This window comes from Poecilia reticulata, chromosome 12, assembly GCF_904066995.2.
Source record: "Poecilia reticulata chromosome 12, P_reticulata-male-v2, whole genome shotgun sequence".
In the NCBI taxonomy this organism is placed as follows: Eukaryota; Metazoa; Chordata; class Actinopteri; order Cyprinodontiformes; family Poeciliidae; genus Poecilia; species Poecilia reticulata.
In genome coordinates, this window is record NC_088841.1 from 2,526,037 (window position 1) to 2,546,139 (window position 20,103).

Genomic DNA, 20,103 nt, shown 5'->3' on the forward strand with positions numbered 1-20,103 from the left:
AGAATTCTTCAAACACCTTCTTTAAAGAGAAACAATTAAACAAATCTTCTTAGAAACTGGTTAAGCCCCTTAATGAAATCATGCTACTGTAGCTCCTACAGTCCAAAGACTTCTTCAGGTCAACTGGTTTCTCTACATTGCCCTTAGGAGTGTGTGTGTGCATGCGCATGCGTGTGTGTGTGTGTGTGTGTGTGTGTGTGCGTGTGTGTGTGTGTGTGTGGGTGTGTGTGTACGCGTGCGTGCGTGCGTAGGGTGTGTGTGAGAGAGAGACTGTTGTTTCTCTGTCTTTCTGAGTTGTCAGGGTGTACCTCTTGCCCAGTGATTGCTATAAGTTGTAGATATATAAATGGGTTGATGGATTAATAAAATAATTTGCAAAGTTGCATTTTGTATGTGTACATGTTGTCTTTGTCTGATATTGACATTTTTTGATGATCTAAGACATCACATTAGTGCCATATTCGAAGTCTGAATATGGCACTAATGACACAAAAAGATAAAATGAATGAATTTGTTTTCAGGATTTATATATTTGATAAAGAACAAAGACCAATATCAACTTAGAAAAGAATTAGACGGAAATTTCTCTTAGTTGAAAATAAGACTTTGTCAAGCAGAAATTCAGATCTAAAAAATATTTAAATATATTATTTAGTTATTTTAAAATATTACAAAAAATATTCTCAACATCTAATTTACCAAATAACTTTTCCTGTCAAACTCTAAATTGTTCTTGTTCATTTCCATTTGGGACAATGGTGATTTTAGAAATTCATCTATCGATTGGTGGAATGTCGGTTCTGTCTGCCTTAGTCATTGTGTCCTGGGGCAAGAGACACCTGGTGGCGCTGGTGCATGACAGCCTCACCTCTGTCAAACTTCCTCTTGTTTACTCCTTGCTGGTTTTCCAAGTGCAGCTGTGGCTAATATCCAGTAGCTTATGCCACCATTGGCATGTAAACTGAATGACTGTGATATGAAATGCTTTGGAATCCTACGCAGGAAAGGTAAAAGCACAAGCAATTTACCTTTTTTTGTTTTGTTGATTTATTTTTTTACAGCAGAATCAAATGAAAAGTGTGTTTTTTTTTTATTCCACATTCATTCAAAACCCTAGTTGAGACAGAGGACAGAGGAAAAACCCGCACTGAATTTTGAATAACTTTAAAATAATGCAGATGTCATTCAACTATTTCTGGACTGGTCTGAGTCCCCATTTTTTGAGAGACATGAAGCTCAAATTGTGCTTGGCCCTGCTGGAATATTTTTCAGGTAAAGATTTTTTTTTTTTAAACATAGTATCTGCGTGGCTGTTGTCAGAAATATCTGCCACCTGTTCCTATACAGGCTTTTCCTAATCTCACGACAGAAAGCAACTTGTGGGAGCCTAACAAAAGGAAACCCACCCCGGTCATGTTTTTCATCCATATTTCAATCCGGTACACTATTTGTGTAACACCGGAAGTCAGATACCTGCGAACTATGTTAAATTATGTCCGTTGGTTTGTCGTACAGGCAAATAATTTACAAGTATAATAAATGCTACTATCGTTTCTTACGAGAATATGAATAATCTAATGAAACTGTTTAAAAGAATAACAAGCTACAAACTAATTTCTGGTATTAGAGAGTAGTTTGCTTTAGGTACATCCTTTGAGACAACGCGCAGGGCATTACGTGCGTTGGCGAGGATGATGCGTTTCTATTATCGGCTGGTTTTCATGCTGTCAAATACTGATATCCTTGTCTGCTCCCTGCTGGTTTTTCTGCTTTCAAAATGCGAATAAGACGTTTAGGTTAAAAACGTTGCATTTAAGCATTAAACAATCAAATGCACTATGTATGGTAGCTAGATCTCAGAAGCTAGGTGGCTATGTTACGTGGACAGTGTAATTAGTTAGGTAGGTTAGCTTTTGGAAGCTAACTCTGCTGCTGACTAAACAAGGAAAGAGGCGAAGAAAAGCTTCCTGCAACTTACAGGTTGGTGGAAATGTTAAACTTGTATGTGTTGCATTTAAACTGCCTGTAGTGACAATTGGACCCATGATAATTATTTTGCACATAAGATGAGTAAGACAGCAACAGTCTTCGCTAAGTTGCTCATAGATGTGCGGTGGTGCTGAGATCGTTTATGGACAATAAAGGTTTTTCAGGCGCAGAATCCGAACAAACAGTGCATCGATGCACCTTCATGTCAGGGTGACTAAATTTGCTCCTCTGACAGGACCAGGAACATTTTATTCAGAAATGAAGTTACGTTAAGCGTCCACCGCCACCTGCCAGGGGACGCCTGTCAGCTGCAGTGGTAACTGCAACCCGCTTTGAAGCCCAGTTTATGCGAAATACAATCTAATTTATTGTCTGTGATGACAATAGATGTCATCGTATGAGGAGGACTTTACGGAACCTTCTTGGCTAGAAGGTTCTGTAAACTTTACACATTTAAAGCTAAACGCAGATACACCTGTCATTGGAAGATCATTCTATTTTGCAGCCGTCCTGTTTTGATAAATGTGTTGACCTCACAACTTATACAACTTTTGAAAAATCGATGATCTCGTTCAACTAATCTAGCTCAGATAAGGTCATACAGGATATAAAGAATACATGTTTATGCAAAGTGAAGGAGAAAAACCACATGGTTTGTTGAACTAATGTTAGAGGTCACAACCTTCTTAACATTTTTGCACTATTGGTGTAGTTCTGTTGGACATTCGTTCCAGGTGCATAAAAACTCGAAATTACTCTTAACAATTTTCTTTACTGTGCACTCCAGTTATCCAGCTGATAAAGTGTTTGAAGACAACAGGAAACTGCTGTCTCTGTCAACATTGTCCTTCTTAGCAGGTTTAGTTGAGGCCAAAGGACCCGACTGAAGCCTTTCTCATCCAGACTTTTGGTAGAAAGAGAGAAACACGAGAACAACAAATGAAAATGATCAAGCTCCTTTTAATTTAAAATGCGATGAATTGATTTGTTTCTTGTGACAGGCTTTCTCAGAACACAAATATGCAGAGAAATATTTGAACTTTACCAGCTAACATCGTTTAAAACTTTTAATGAGAGAGTTACTCTCGCCTCGTATCCAAGGAGATGCTTAAAGGGGAAGTCCCTGGTTCCTTTAATATTTTCTCTGAAGTTGGTCGTTTTTATTCATGGTATCTGAATGCAAACACTATGATATCCAGCAGGTGTGACTGTTTTTCTGCTTGCAAACAAAAATGTAGAGTTTCTTCTGGAATATGAAGTGAATAGGAAATGTAAAATAATCTGGGAGACGGCTGAGAGAAAATGATGGGAATGCTGGATCAGGACTGAACATGTGGCAACCTCCCAGCGCAAAGCTTCACTGACTTTCCTGAAAAACATCTGTTGATACTGTTTCCACTAATGGTCTGTATCAAACTTCAGACAACTGCTGCTTTTCCACTGAAATGTACTCTGTTTACTAATTAGGTGAATCCTGAAGGAAATCGACTGCATTGAAATGCACTGTGTAGTGTTATTAGAGTAAATAAGACTGAATAAAAGTGCACACCACACTATTAAGATTTCTTATTTGTAATTTGGGAAGCTAAGTACTATTTTCTTCCCAGTTCATAGTTTTTTGGTTGATAACATGAAATCTGAATAGAATAAATGTGGTGGTTGTATTTTGACAATATTTGAAAAAGTTGAAAGGATAAGGATATTTTTTATAACTCACTGCATATAATCATACTAACCCATGTAGCAACAGTGGAGAGAGAAAGCTGTTCTTTAACAGGAAGAAACCTCCAGCAGAACCAGAACCTGGCTCAGTGAACTGAGGGTTCGAGAACTCTGCTCCAACGCTGAACATTTACATTTCAGATTCTGTCCTCTTGTTGGTTTCAGTTTAAATACTAAAGAAAGTCGTATGCATCTGCTTTTTCCACATGAGCACAAAATAAATCCTTAATTTAGTAAACGCATAACTGAAAGTCATGCTTTGGACTCCTTGCTCTTGCAGGTGTTGCTGGTCATGTGCCCATGGACAAAACGGCCTTTGAGGGGTGGCTGGAGTCGGTCTCTGCCACCTTCCTTTCTCTTAGCGACCAGCAGCGTAACCAGTGTCTGGATCAGCTCATTTCTCTGAGCGGCGCCGCCCAGCTCCGTCACCTGTCCAACGGCCTGGAGACGCTGCTGAAACGGGATTTCCTGCGCCTCCTTCCCCTCGAGCTGGCCTTCTACCTGCTGCGGTGGCTGGATCCTCAGACCCTGCTCACCTGCTGCTTGGTCTGCAAACAGTGGAATAAGGTAAAGGTCCTGAGCCCATGTAGTGTAACATGATACAACAGTCCATCACAGTAAATGGAGGAATAACATTGAATTACAGTATAAACTTTGTTCTGGTTCATGGTAGTATTTTAAATACAGCTTCATGCTGTAGAGTCGCACTCTGACCACTGGATGGCGGCAAAGCTCCACTGATATGATGCCCGGTTTGCTTCATATCGGCATCATGACAACAAGGTTAAGATATGAGAAAATATCAACAGAAACCAGCACTGAAAAGATTAATTGTGAAAATAATTAGTATTTATTATTATTATTGAAATAATTGTCAGCAAATTTAGCAATCAATCATTAACTGGAGTACACAGACTTAAAAAAGCCATTTGCTGAATAAATAGTATATTTAGAGCAATAAGTAAGCCAAAACTGCACAAAATATCTACATTTTGCATTTATGATAAAACATTTATTTGCCTGTAAATCTGTTCTACCCAAACCTCCTCAAGTGGCAGTTTTAGCTTTACTTGCTTCAAAATCTGTAAAAAAAAAAAAAAAGAAAAAATAAATAATTGTCTTATACTAATCAGCTTTTGCTCTCTAATTATTATTCAGTTATACACCATACTGATGTTAAGTCCTGCAGAAAGGGCTCAGCTTTTCACATGTTGATGTTAGGATTGTTTTTAGCTGCAGTAAAGCTGATACGGCAATAAAATGTTTTCTTATTTAAAGGAATCAAATTATTTGCATCCTTTCTAATATTGTACAAAAAGGGTTTAATGAAATATCTACAGAATGTGCCATTTTTTCTCCTGGACTATTCATCAATATAAATTGATTAATCGGAAAATAAAAATTAATCAATTACAAAATTGGTAATTGCAGCCAGATCAGGAACTTGCATAACTTTATGTTGGGTCACTCAACATCAGATGATAATAAAAAGTTAATATTTACATAGAACTGTAATGAAACCTGTCATGAGTCTTATTAGTTAACTCCCAGCAGCTATTTAAATTAAAGCTATTTAGGTGTGTGTGTGTGTAGGTGATCAGCTCGTGCACAGAGGTGTGGCAGAGTGTGTGTCGGGAGCTAGGCTGGCGGATCGATGAATCCATTCAGGATGCAGCCCACTGGAAGGGCGTCTACCTAAAAGCTAAACTGCGTATGATGCAGCTGAAGGACCAGGAGGCCTTTGAGACGTCGTCCCTGATTGGCCACAGTGCCCGAGTCTACGCCCTGTACTACAAGGACGGCCTGCTCTGCACAGGTACCTTTGATTGGCTCTGGCTCTGACTGCGTCAGTTCCTCTGTGTGACTCTGTGGAGAATGTGACTCTGCCTGCTGTCATCATGTTTGTCTCCTTCTGTTGCAGGGTCTGATGACCTCTCTGCCAAATTATGGGACGTGCGAACTGGACAGTGTATTTATGGAATTCAGACACACACATGTGCCACGGTGAAATTCGATGAACAGAAGCTAGTGACCGGGTCCTTTGATAACACTATTGCATGCTGGGAATGGAGCACAGGGGCTAAAATCCAGCAGTTCCGGGGCCACACTGGAGCAGGTCAGTATAAATGCTGACCAAATGTCCATCTGGAGTTTGCAACGCTTTAGATCAGTGTTTCTCAACCTTTTTTGGGCCAGCGCCCCCCAAGCCTTTATCCAGGTCCCTCACTGCCCCCCACCAAAGAATTTATAGGCTACTTTGCACTGACTTATTTTATTATTAATATTACTATCACTATTGTAGATGTTTTGATTTTTATGCTTGTTTCTGAATTTATCATCAAAAATAATTTAGCAGAGAACAAAAACGTCATGGAAATAGAAATTATTTTCACAGGCGTGAAAAATGCAATGAACATTCAAGTTAAACTTGTTAGGCCTAACAGCAGCCAATCAGAGTGGAAAAAATATTTATAGTTATAATAGTTCTTTGCCATTTTCTTGTTGTTATATATTCCACAAAATGACCAGATAAAAGATGAACAACATGCCAGTTTAAACTTTGAACTATTTCCCAAACGACTGAGCTCTGCAACATTAAAACATGGATAGAACTGTAACTACATTAATCATAACTCTTCTTCTCTTCAGTGTTTCTGTCAGTTTCTGGTGGTGCAGCTCTGTGCTGCCTTCAGGAGAATGGGACATCAGAGTATCATCCATAAAATTTCACCCACATGGCATTTATTGTGTAAACCAGAGCTTTCAGTGGAAAAACAATTTTCAGATCATTTTAATGCCATACAAATATGAGACAGAAACATGGATTATATCTTTATATAAACTATTGATTTATAGATTAATAGTTTTACTGGACAGAAATTACAAAGAACAAATCTGGTTCTTAATCAAATCCTAATGAGTCAAATTGAAAGTGTCATGGAGTCATCAGCCTCATGACATTAACACTGACATGAAAAATAACATTGAAGAAATAAATATATCAAATCTAGTTAAAAACATAAATAAGTGATCAGTTCTTTACTGTTATGGTTTGTAAGATATATTTATTCTCAGTACTAGATATGGTCTCAACAAACCCATGACATTTAAACAATATTATTTTACCTTTTATCTGGAAATAGTGTCTGTTTATTCTTGCCATACAGTCTCTGTATTAATTATGGCTCGAATGGTCTTGCCATACCAGTTTATTCCTCCGTATTTACTTTAGTTTCTTAGTTTATTCTTGCATTTTCTTCTTCATTCATTTCCATTTAGTTTCCTTTGATTAGTATTATCCTCTCTTGGTTTATTGCTATGTACACTTTAGTTTCTTTTCTGTTGCTAGTTTTACTTTATCGTTTATTGACCATCAGTAATCTTCACTCATCACCTGCTGCGCCTCCTAATCATCATGTGTTTCACATCATGTGTTGATTTTTCACTGTTCAGCGTCGGATTCTCTGTTTTTATGCCATAATTCACATCTAGTTCGTCGCTCCGTTTTATGTCCTGCTTCTCCTGTTTCAGAGGTTTGCGCAATGTGCTTGTCGTTTCTTTTTTTTACCCCTTAAGGTGCAGGGCGGTCGGGTAGCGTATCAATGGGGAAAAGGCAGACTGACAAACTTTTTAAAACAACGGAAACAATTTCTTCATTCGGATTATTGAAATTTAAAAGTGCTGTGTTGTTCTATCACACCCGTTTCATACCGGACCACTTACAGCACCGGTGTTAACGCTATAAAATGAACGCTCTCTATCGAGGTATCACCCATGGAGGGATTTCTTTATTTAAACAGGTTCATTTTTCAGAGGGATACACAGTGAGGGTATCGTGATTTTAGTAATTACATGTTTATAAGAGCGATTTTCTGTTTTCCTTGATTGGAAGCGTGCAGCTTTCAAACGGAAATAAAACTCTTTTTAATATAAGTTGCTGCTTAACATGATCACAGAACTGTCAAAACATATGTACAAAAATACCAGACAAAGTGAATCACAGCAACGTCATCAGCCGGTGTAACGCTGAACTGATGCGGTGAAGCTACTAGCAGGAACGGAGCTGCACCAAGAAGCTACAAACACTGAATAGAAGAAGAGCTGCCATCGATACAGTTGCAGCCAAGCATGATTTAATGTTACACAATACAGTTTTACCAAGTTGCTCAAAGTCTAAACTGGTATTGTTGTGGATTTAAGGTGTAAAGTTTACCTTCGACCAAACGCCCCCCAAAGGCATCCCAGCGCCCCCCTTTTGTAAAAATGTCCGCCAACGCCCCCTGCCGTCCTCTGAACGCCCCCTGGAGGGCGGTACAGCCCACGTTGAGAACCGCTACTTTAGACTTTAGTTTAGTTTTATACTTTTGAGGTGATTGAGGGGGAAAATAACTACTTCAAAAAATGCAATAGAAACTTGAGAATTTGCACAATCACACTTCTGCAAATGAACTGAACATTCTAGGCAAACAGACTGGAGTTGGATTAAAGCAGATTAAACACAGCTGATGCGAATAAATGCTGAAACTACAAAATGTTTGGAGTGATTTAGAATCCCCTCCTGCCCTGACATAGACGTACATCAATCATGTTCCACAGTTTTTACTACATTGACATGTAAGAAACTCAGGGTGATGCACAAGCATGATTACTGTCTGTGTGTGTGTGTGTATACAGTCTTTAGTGTGGACTACAATGATGAACTGGATGTGCTGGTAAGCGGTTCTGCAGACTTCACGGTAAAGGTCTGGTCTCTGTCTGCCGGTGCCTGCCTCAACACGCTCACTGGACACACCGAGTGGGTCACTAAGGTGAGGTCAGCATGCTGACGCATCGCGTTTTCTTGTTGGTAACGCTGACTCTCACTGTTTGCTCTCCTCCTGGTGTGGTCTCCCATCAGGTGATATTGCAGAGGAGCGAAGTAGAATCCATGGTACACAGTCCTGGAGATTATATCCTGCTAAGTGCTGATAAGTATGAAATCAAGGTAAAGTTCTCACCCCACTAGAATTCATATTTTCATTGGAGGTTTTCTTATCCTCGTAAGCGCTCCACAGCACGAAACTGAATGCTTTTCTCGCTCTGCAGGTTTGGCCTTTAGGAAGAGAAATCAACTGCATGTGTTTGAAGACGCTGTCGGTGTCGGAGGACCGCAGCATCAGCCTTCAGCCTCGCCTGCAGTTTGATGGACGTTACATCATCTGCAGCTCTGACCTTGGGGTCTATCAGTGGGATTTTGCCAGTTTTGAAATTCTGAGGTAAAATGTTCAGAACATCACGTTAGTTCAAGATATTATTATTATAAGATAATTATAATAATAATTATTATTATAAGATATTATCAGTCAAGTTATTCATCCAGCTAAATTGATTGAGAACAAAATCTCATTTTCAGCAGAGACCTGTTTATAAAACATTAAAACATTTTACAGCAGAATATCATACAGCAGAAAACAGACGAATATTATTAAGCAGAAAAATATGTTTAACAGTAATCATACTGACTAAATGTACTGTAATACTCACGGTTAGTCAGTAGTTTTTAAAAGCAGGTACATCAGTCATGTACTATGGGTTTTACTAAGTTGATAATGGTTGATATTGAAGTCAGTGTTAGTGGGGTTTTTTGTAAGTTTTTCCAATCTTTGGTGTTGGAGTTATAAGCTCCGCCGACTTGGGAGCAGCTATGTTTGAGGTGTTTTGGGGAAATTGTGAACTACGATTTTCCAAAAACGTTTTGGACTCAAGACGTTGGAATGACACAACTTTTTATGAACTGTGATGCCGTGAGAGCTCTGATGGAGCCAAAAAAACCAAACCGTCATCCTCCAGCTACTTCCTGTCTTCTTCTTCGTTTTTGCTGGTAGTAACATTGATGATGTGACACGGAAAAAAATGTTTGCATCGCAATTTTGCTGAATATTTCTTTTTCGATGCAGCTGAAAATCCACCTCAATATAGAAAAACTTAATTGAAAACTGAGTTTTTTCAAAATTGTCGTGTTTCTGTTGAGCAAATTTATTTTCAACTTGTGCAGTTCTGTGGTTAACGGACACTCAGCCGATGTCGCTCTAACCCTTACAACTCTGTTCTCCTTTTCTCAGAGTAATAAAGATGGAGGACCCAGCCAACCTGTCCCTGCTAAGCTTCGGTGAGGTGTTTGCTCTCCTTTTTGATAACCACTTCCTGTATGTCATGGACCTGAGGACAGAGTCTGTCTCAGGCCGCTGGCCTCTTCCAGCCTACAGGAAATCCAAACGAGGATCCAGCTTCCTGGCAGGCGTCACCTCCTGGCTGAACGGCCTGGATGGGGGCAATGACTCTGGACTGGTATTTGCCACCAGCATGCCCGACCATAGCATTCACTTAGTTTTATGGAAGGAGAATGGTTAGCAGATCGGAGAGGTCACACTGTGGACGTTTGGCTTGTGAGCTACCACTATGTTCTCTAAAATATATAACTGCCAAGAAAGATCATTTATGGACCAAAGCATGTTGTCTTCACCCGTTTCGTCCTCATCATTCAAGTCCTCCTCTAGAACTTTACACATGAACACAAACTAATGGAGCTGAAGGTCAGCTAAGGAATTAACTGAAATGGTTACTTTTGTGCTAAAAATGGATCAGCACCTCTTTCAAAAAAAGAAAAAAAAAACTTCCATGAAGCCAAAATGACGACGACCAAGAAAGCAGAAAAAAATCATTTTAGTAACCAAAATAACATTGATATTTTTTGTAATGTATGTAAATGTGTAAAAGTGCAGGATTGTTGCAGTTTTGCTTTTGCTGGCATTGCGCCAGTGAGAACGTCTGTAGCTGGCTAGAGTTGCCATGTCAGTCACTGAGCTGATATCTTGGAACAGGAGCAGGGAGGCCTTAAGCTGACTGCGTTTCCAACGGCAACGCATGAAGACATGAAGGGTTCTGAAGCTCACACAGTGCTGCGCTGTACCATGTCACACACTCTGTTCGTTTTAAGGACATCTGGTTTAAATGTCAGCTTTGATAAATGTGACGTGCCTTTCAGTTCTTTACAACAGCTCCAGCAGACTGCAGTTAAGAAACCACTTTAGGATCTTTTCATATTCAGACGCCTGTACATTAATTGCTATATTCTGGATATTTCTTGCTCATTGTAGTGCTTTTCTGAACTGATTGTGTTCAGCATATTTTTGTGAAATTCCACAGAAAGTTACACAGTAAAGAAAGTAAGTTTGAATGAATTTGGTTGGGCCAATTTTTTTATTTTTGAGTTGATGGTTATTTATATCTAAAACACCACATTTATCATTTACAGTAATCAGACTGTAAGTTGACTTTACGTTGTATCCTTGTCCCTGCAGCACTTAATTCAGGTAATCAAAACAACAATGTCAGTTGTATGTATAATGATAAGACTAAAGCCAGGTGATCTGTTGAAATCTTTCTAGGTTTAATATATTTACATGGACTTGCATAGTGTTTGTCACGTTTTCTGCCACACAATGAGTCACCTTAATCACCGCTTCATTCTTTCTAATAAAACATCGTAGTAAAAGTCCTCTTTGCTTTGTGTTTTATTACTTTGTACATTTTTATTTAATCTTGATTAAAGAAAAGATTTTAAGGTGTCAGATTCCGAAGGCAGTTTTTATTTTTTCATGTTTGATATATATGTAGCATTTTTATACCAACTGAAGTTAACATTACTTCATTGAGCTATACAATGGCACTATATACCTGGAAAAACATAACACTGCCCCTTTAAAGATATTTTATTATCTGAAGACTTTATATTGCTTTCCAGTTCTTCGGGGCGCTAAACCATTTGACTCGTTAACTCTTGTAAAATATAACAGATTAATGAATACAACTTAACAAGCCATAACTAAGTAACCTACTGCACTGCTAGCTATCGATTCTGACCAGTAGTTATTCTTATATTAATAACTGTTATTCTTAATAATTGTTACATTATTGATGTCAAAGTTTTGAGATGTAAACCTGTTTGTTGAAATGTAGGTGTTTGCTAATTGCTGCTGGCTAGTCTGAAGGAGCTGAGTGGGGCTGGGCTGCTCTGTGACGCTGAAGCTCAGCTGGAGGAAGATCTTTGTTGAAAAGGCAACACACAGCGAGACATAGCCTTTAGGCACCCCGAATGGTTGCCATGGGAGATTTTAGAATTTCTCAAACATGCAAGAAATAATCAAGGCAACACTTCAGGTATGTGTTTGCTGGGGGAATAACATTATGCATAAGGTAAAGCTCAAAAAAGTCATTTTATGCCCTTTAACTTGAGTTACATGTGAGATTGTGACTCTGTGGAGAGTCATTTCCTGTACAGGAACATGCTAGCTACTACAAGGTCTCTACTGTATGGAAGCCCATTTATGCCATGAAACAAAAATAAAAGCCCAACAGGAAGTCATAATTACAAGTTATAATAAGGGTTATAATTGAGACTTTCAAGGTCACACTTATCTCATAACTAGGATTCAGAAAGTCAAAGTTATGGCTTTCATTCTCATCATTATGCTGGTTTTTTGTCTTTCCTGGTGGAAATATGGTATGGAAATACCACAGGACCCTACTTTGACAATCCAAACTATTCCTCTGATACACAGCAACTAAGTGACGCACTAAAGATGCAAAATATACACTGAAATCTTAACATAAATGTCAAATGATAAACAGCAACATATAAATAAAAGGTCCATTTATTACTTACAACAAAAGAAAGAGTTTTTGTAAAACATTTCTAATTTTAGTCAGACTTCACTGTCAGCTTCCATAAATTCTGTACACTAGTCATGTTACTCATCATCCAGCATTTGACCGACTGAGCTGCACATTGTAAATACAACTGATTAAAACGTGGCTCTTGATAAAACAGGCTGCAGCTGAGTTTGTTGGTCTTTTCCATCTCCAGACCACAGCGGTCTCTTCAGGTCAGTCTCGTCCCTCTGCCTTCCTCTCAGAAGTCATCATCGTCACAGATGTCCAGGTACACGTCGAAGGCTTCTCGATTGCAGTTTCCATCCGGTGTGAAGACGTACTTGTGGAAGGTCCCGTCTACACAGATGGCTGCAGAACAGAGGCACGAGAAGGCAAGGATAGAAAACTATAGTGATTGTCAAAATTAATTTAGAAATATAAGCTTAGAGAAGGAAGTAAACGAACTTGTAATACATGTTTTTTCTGTCAGGATGTAGAAGTGAAGCTAAAGTACAGGATGAGGATGCAAAAGCTAAGATGACTGGCTTTTGCTAGAAGTGTTTAAAGATGGCGACCGCATCAGGTTACAGCGCCTGTCAGTCTCACTAATGCCAAGCGTAAAAAGCTCCAGGTTACTAGAGAGGAGTATTTGTATTAGGGCTCAAATGGTTAATTGTGATTAATCTATTATTGGAATAATCTTCCATTCATTTGGTAATTGATAGATCTGTCACTAGATTATACAGACTCCAAAAAAGAACATTTGCTGAAAGAACAACACACTCAGAGTGGTAATAAGGCCAAAACTGTACAAAAATATGTACAATTTGCATTTAAGATTAAAAGAAAAATCATTTGTCTGCAAATATGTCCTACCCAAACCTCCTCAAGTCGTAGTTTTAGCTTCACCTGATTCAAATTATGTAAAACAAAATCTATTGGCTACCTCTTGCCATATATTATTGGTTGTTAATACAAAAATTAATCTGCGATTTTTGTAAGTGATCAAGTGTTCACTAAGGGAATGCTGTTATTGCACTTTAGACAATAAAATGTTTTATTTTCTTAAAAATGTAATTATTTTTATATTACATATTTTAACGTATTTCTAATATTGTATAAAAAAGGCTGAAATGGTCAAATAAAAAATCTGCAGAATGTGGCTAATTTTTTAACCAATTAATCATCTGAATAATCAATAGAATAATTCCATTACTAACATAATCGTTAGTTGCAGCCCTGATTGGTATAAATGAAATCCTACCGACAAAGATTTTAATCTATATCTTCTTAAAACAATACTGCTCCGTTTTTACCAATAACACTTACTGAGCTTCATTCTAGCTTCTCTGCATCATGTAACATGCAGGAAACGCCACATTTATAAACGTGATGATATGCAGCCAGAACACAAGAGCAGGTTTCCTCACCGATGACCGAGTTCACGTTCTTGGATGTGTTTTTTCCAAAAGCACATATGCAGGCGCACTCAGCAGGCACGGTGAAGCTGGCCAGCGACCACTGGCTGTCCACATACTGACCAATCACCGGGCCCACCTTCCCGACACGGGCCAGGCTGCAGGGAGAGAGACGGGTTCAGCTCACGGCAGCAGTGAGAGGATGTGAGCAGGTGGAGGTCTTACGCCGAGCGTCGGTTGAGTTTGGTGTCCTTCAGAGCAAAGATGTGGACGGTGCCTTTGTCGCTGGAGGCACACAGGAAGGACGAGTCGTGGCTGAAGTTGATGCTGCAAGAGAGAAAAGGAGGAACGCTTCTGTGGATGAAAGCCGACGGCGTCTGTGTGCTGCGCTAGTCACGTGTTTCACATAAAGTCTTAACTTTACGTTGAACGCAGAGTTGTTTATTTTTTCAAAAATGGCTTAACAATCTAAAAAATTGCTACTTTGTACGATGGTGCATTTTGGAGACTAATACAATCGTCTCTAAAAAAGGGTAACACTTTATTTGAAGGGGTGTACATAAGACTGACATGACGCTGTCATAAACATGACTTAACACCTGTCATGAACATAAAGAAGTCTTTATGAATGTTTATGACTGTTGTCATGAAGTGTCATTCGGTAAATAACGACACTTTTAATGCAAAGTTGCTCTAAAAGTTAAATTTCCACCAGAAAACTTGAATTTTGTGTTTTTCTAGAGGGAAAAAGCCAGGACGTTTCTGAGCTTGAAATGTGGAAAAATTGCTAGAAATAACTTAGAAATTTTGAGATAAATCACAGACTTTTTCCAGGGAAAAAACTATTGAAACTCAGTAATTTCCATGTTTTTTCTAGAAAATGTGTGAAATTCTCAAAATTTCTGAATTTTTTGGCAGAAATTTACTTTTTTGTGTCTGCAATGGCCCTAATATGAGTTGACAAACTGTCAATCAGAAACCTCTTCAGATTCATTGCAAAACTAACAATAACTCTTAAGGTATTTAAATGATAAGAGTTATAACATTTTGCTTCCCTTTGGGACAAATCCAGTAGTTTTGAATTTAATAAACGTTGTAACTAATTAGATTCTTGTGTTCTTAATGTCCTAGAAGAAATGACCCTGAACACACCATCTGCACTGTGAAATATGGTGGAAGCATCATGCTGTGGGGATACTGTTCTTCAACAGGGACAGCAAAATGGGTGATACAGTTGAAACCAGTTATTTACATACTCCCAGTGGCACAAAAAGTGGGTATGCAGGGTATGCAACGCATAGGGGTGCAGCACCAGAGGGGGCGCCAAAACCCCGTCTGGAGGGGGCGGCGCACCGGTGATGTTTTCCCATACACCTAAGCACGCCTTACGCTCCTTCACCTCGCGCACATAACGAGGTAAATGTAGCGAGTTTAACCCTTCACGTATCGTAGCCTCGGAGGAGGGGTGGGGGGAAAGCGAGTGAGCGTCGCTCCTTCACCCTTCACTCCTTCCCTGGGGTTGGGGGCACCGATCTATGTTTTCGCATCCACCTGAATAATGTGTAGTTGTGCCACTGCATACACCCAATAAAAACCCACACATTTTTTTTATCTCACTATCTGAAGATAAATCAGACCAAACTTTTCTTGTTTCTTTCTTTTACCAGACATGTTTTTCCCTGTCTTTACATACATTTGGTCAGTATGAGGGATAAATGTCTTTAGTGTAACTTGGGACAAACGTTTTGACCCAAGTTTTGGGTTTCCTTCTAGTAGGACACTGACTGTAAAAATACTAAATGAAGGTCTGGACCAAAGACCCAAACTACATCCACCTTCCACTCTGATCTGTTGTGATCTGATGTGATCTGATGAGATCTGATGTGATCTGATGTGATCTGATGAGATCTGATGTGATCTGATGTGATCTGATGTGATCTGATGTGATCTGATGAGATCTGATGTGATCTGATGTGATCTGATGAGATCTGATGTGATCTGATGAGATCTGATGTGATCTGATCTGCGGTAAGCACCAGTAGAGCGTGGCCGGGTCAGTGCCTCTGCGCAGCTCCACCAGCTTGTCTCTGGTTGTGGTATCGAACAGTCGGATCAGGGTTCCTTTGCGGGACGCTGACGCCGCCACGCTGCCTGGCTGGTTCAGCGCCACGCAGGCGATCTCGCTCTGGTGGGCGTTGATGGTAAACGGCGCCGACGACGTGCCGGGCTTGGTGTTGGACAAGTCCTGAAAGAGACGAGACATGCCAGCTTGTTGGCCAAAACAACAGAGTCGGACGCACTCGTCCTCCTACGAGTCTGGAACTTACCACCAGCTGCAAGCTGCCACATTTGTGACCTGGGAATACCAACAGCTGTTTCTCCAGACTGGGACACAGATCACAGATACCTGCAGGACGGAGAGAAATGCTGTCAAGTAGTAAGAAGATAAGAGGAGAGACAAAGAAGCCAAGAGGAAGAAAGAGTTTCACCTTTAGGGTTGTCTCTGGTGTCGAATTCAAAAAGCTTGACGGGATTATCTGGGAAACTGTAAACGAAGATCTTGTTCTTCAACACGATGATGATCCTACGACAATAGCGATCTCATGATCAGTGGATCCGTGCGGCTGGACAGGGACGGGTAACAGTGGTCAGAGGACACTCACTTGTCGTGCCTCATGCGAACGGCCAGAACCGGTTTGGTGAAGGTGAACTCCAGCACCAGCTTATCCTTGGGGTCTCTGGACTCTCGAGCATCATCCCAGATCAGAACTTCAACCAGAGGAGAGCAGATCCAAGTGATGCTCAAGAATTTAATGAATGAGAAACACATGCTCTATTCTCACTGTAGGTGTGACCCACCTACAACAGACAGGCTTTTAATACCAGACAAAACTCTGTCAGTACTCTTACAATGCCTCTGCCTCAAACCAACACTCTGAAAGAAACAGCTGTTTCTTTTTGGAATAAATTGGCTTCTGAAATATGTACATTATAATAGAGAATGAATTAACATGAAATTGATGGAATGCCTAAATTTGTATTCAGTCTGTTATCGTTTTATTTTTATCTTTATTTTTAATTTAGTTTTAATATGGCTAAAATATCCATATCAAAATCCACAGTGGCGCAGTTGGTAGCACTGCTGCCTTGTAGCAAGAAGGTCCTGGGTTTGATTCCCAGCTCTAGTCTTTCTGCATGGAGTTTGCAAGTTCTCCCTGTGCATGTGTGGGTTTTTTCCAGTTACTCCCACAGTCCAAAAACATGACGTCATGTCGTCCACTGACTGTTAGACACCAGGTGATCCCACTAGGGATAAGGGTGTATGATAATTGGGTGGACGGCTGAAATAGTTTGTGCTTATAATGTTTGGTGTGGAAACCAGGAAGAATAATTTCAGCTACAGTAGGGACTAGTGGGGATCCTTTACTAAGCAAATAAATATTTTAAATATCTACAGCAGGTACAGTATAAATAAAGACAGGTCAAGCTGATAATAAAAAATAAAAGAACATTCTGGAGAAGATGACGCACCGGAGATTTCGGAGAATTTTGGATTGACTCCTCCTCCGACCAAGGCCAGCAGGTTGGAGCGATGAAGCATGGAGCACAGTGCCACACTGCCCACCTGCTCATGGTCTGCAACACAAACACTCAATGTGCACCGATACACTGATTTGCAACAGTTTTGGGACAGTTGTCATGATGACAGAGGTCTTCATCTCAGGCATACGTTCAGGATCCCATTTTCTCCCTGCCCCATTGCCTGAGCTGGAAAGCAGAGGTGGGCGGAGCCATCCAAAACATCAATAATATTGACAGTGTGGATAATATTGACAGTATGTTGTGGAAAAAATGTATACCTTAGTTACAGATTCACTTACAAACTTTCATATTTCTATGTTGCAGTTCCTCAACTCCAACACAGAAAATAAGTGTTTGTTTCTCAAATTATATATTTTTGTATATAATTTGATGAAAATGATGTCTACATCATTTTCTACTTTAAATGATGTAGACAAATTTGTTTTGTTTTCTATTGTTTTTGTTTATGTTGTTAATATGTAGGCCTGTTATAAATCTTGCTGGAAAATGAATTGATAAACCATAAAAATGACTAAATGTCAGAACTCTGATATATCAAACTTAAGTAATAAAAAGTATCAGTATCAGCATCAGCGATACCAGACCAGGCCGTATTGCCCACCTCTACTGCAAAGCATTTATGTCCAGTCACTAACAGGCCAGAGGTTTGTTGATTTGCTGATAAAAACTCATTAAAGCGGCGGAGTGACGGTAGGCGGCTATCAGCCACCTCCACCAGGACTCACCCAGGTGGCCCTTCTCCATCAGCGGCTCCACGTTGTAGATTTTCATCCCCGTCTCCATCGCACAGCAGAAACAGCCTGTAGATGACAAACACTGCACATAAATCTCAATAAGTCCTAGAAGACAGATTTCAGTACCACAGTCCAGAAAATACAAACATATTTAAATAAAGTTTAATTATAACAACTTGATTGGACATTTCCTACTGTTATGGATTACAGTTTAAATATTTATTTTCCTCTCAATAGAGAACACACCTGACTCAGTGATTCTTTATTCATCAGTGTCTTTTAGGAAAAAAGATCAGTTGTCATGACAAGTTAACTGGTATATTTCCAGATATACCAGTGGCTCAGAGCTTTGATGTGTAACTGCATTTCCTCTCATAGAAGCTTCTTAACTATTGCTCTCTTTAGCTTTGTCAACTTTTTCCTTTTCCACAGAAACTTCTCATGGCTCAAAGTGTCATTTATATCAGACCCGTCTGTCTTATAAAGAGCCCGAGACATTTATAAGTTGGTGCTATATTAATAAAAATGAACTGTAATGAATAATACCTTACGATCTATCATGGGAGAACAAATATCAAAATGAATATAAAAGGTTTGCATTAGTGTTTGATCTTGACCACCAAATAAAATCAAGAAGGACACATTTTCATTTTCAGAATCAGTCCCATGAAACAAAAATGTGTCAATTAGATGAATAACTTTCCGAACATCTACAGCTCTAATGTAACCAAAACTGCTGAAGTAGAGAGAGCAAAACAGCAGCAGCCTCCTCCAGGCCTGTAGACGTCTGCGGTGGTTTCTTCTGTTCTGCTCTCCTACTGGAACACATCCAGAAGTTGCGGCAGTTGTGATATTTTGTGTGATTGTAAAACTTCGCCTTACTGACGAAGCTTTTTTTTTTTTTTACTAAAGTAAGTGGGACCAGAGTGAAGCTTACTTTGGTCCTGGTTGAACTGGAGGCTGTTGACTCCCCTCTGCTGAGCCATGGCTGCTGTAATCCTCCGGAACTACGTCTTTATTCACAACCACTGGACAAACTGGAACAGGAGACACAGACCGCCAGAGGCGACAGGCAGAGAGATACAGCCGCTGCAGCTGGAACTACAGCTGCGTCATTAGCATTAGCTTAGATGTAAACACACAAACCGCTGCTCTTCCTCTGCTTTGTTCCATTGCTGCTGGTTTCTTCCAGCATCGCTGCCACCAAGTGGTCGGGAGGACAAATCTGCATTCTAAAAATCTAACTTGCTAAAGAACTTTTTAATGACACTTCAGCAAAAATCGTCCCCTTCCTAAAATAATGGCCCAACTCAATTGCCATTTAAAATGTATGAAATCAGTGACAGGACATGATCACTTATGGGCAGCATACTCTTACAATTGTAAGACATTTGTAAACAAAGCGAGTTTTCTCAGGTACACAGAGCTGAGATATTCTGACCCACTCTTCCATCTCATGTGTTGTTCTGAAAGTGTCATTCATGCTGGAATTATAACAAAATAAAAACTGGAAATGTCCAGTCTGGATGGAAAGACATCTGTGGTAAACCACTTGAAAGCAGAAAGTGAAATGTAATGTGATTCTTGAGAATAGGGACAAAATGGGTTTTATTTTTCCCAAATCTTTTTAAAATTATTTCTCATATGTATGCAAATATGACAATGTTTTGGAAATGTAAAGATGCTAAGGTGCAGGCTCCCAGTTGCAACATGTTTTAAAAAAATTTAAATTTTTAATGGACATGACCCAGAACTTTGTCATCACCATCTGACAAAAATAAATATAAAATTATTTTTAAAATACCCTATTAGTGATATTTTTACTCATTTTTACAGACAAATGCTTCTCAAGAAATGAAATATTTAAAACAAAAAACAGCAAAAAGTCCATCTGACGGAGTTGACACAGAACTGAAGGTGGTGACAAGCTAGTGAGTTAAAAGAAA

General features: G+C 39.4%; 2 protein-coding genes across 3 annotated transcripts; one reads left to right on the forward strand and one right to left on the reverse strand.

Moving 5' to 3' along the window:
* Positions 1 to 1,468: 1,468 nt before the first annotated feature.
* fbxw2 (F-box and WD repeat domain containing 2) lies at positions 1,469 to 11,248 on the forward strand. 2 transcript variants are annotated; one of them, XM_008423172.3, is made up of 8 exons: positions 1,469 to 1,980; positions 3,992 to 4,278; positions 5,305 to 5,527; positions 5,633 to 5,827; positions 8,386 to 8,519; positions 8,609 to 8,695; positions 8,797 to 8,966; positions 9,813 to 11,248. In XM_008423172.3, the coding sequence occupies exons 2-8, from the start codon at positions 4,012 to 4,014 to the stop codon at positions 10,099 to 10,101; spliced, it is 1,365 nt and encodes a 454-aa protein (XP_008421394.1). In that variant the 5' UTR covers positions 1,469 to 1,980; positions 3,992 to 4,011; the 3' UTR covers positions 10,102 to 11,248. The 2 variants fall into 2 exon arrangements, with proteins under 2 accessions (XP_008421394.1, XP_081469593.1); XM_081613467.1 differs by lacking the exon at positions 1,469 to 1,980 and having other exon boundaries at positions 4,164 to 4,278; positions 5,289 to 5,527.
* A 699-nt stretch (positions 11,249 to 11,947) lies between these two features.
* On the reverse strand, positions 11,948 to 19,342 carry wdr45 (WD repeat domain 45). Its single transcript, XM_008423174.3, has 10 exons — positions 19,095 to 19,342; positions 18,149 to 18,223; positions 17,352 to 17,456; positions 16,484 to 16,589; positions 16,310 to 16,404; positions 16,148 to 16,227; positions 15,857 to 16,065; positions 14,046 to 14,147; positions 13,833 to 13,978; positions 11,948 to 12,771 (listed from the first exon to the last, which is right to left on the reverse strand). Exons 1-10 carry the CDS (start codon positions 19,141 to 19,143, stop codon positions 12,662 to 12,664), a joined length of 1,077 nt encoding a protein of 358 aa, XP_008421396.1. The 5' UTR covers positions 19,144 to 19,342; the 3' UTR covers positions 11,948 to 12,661.
* Between the last annotated feature and the right edge of the window lie 761 nt (positions 19,343 to 20,103).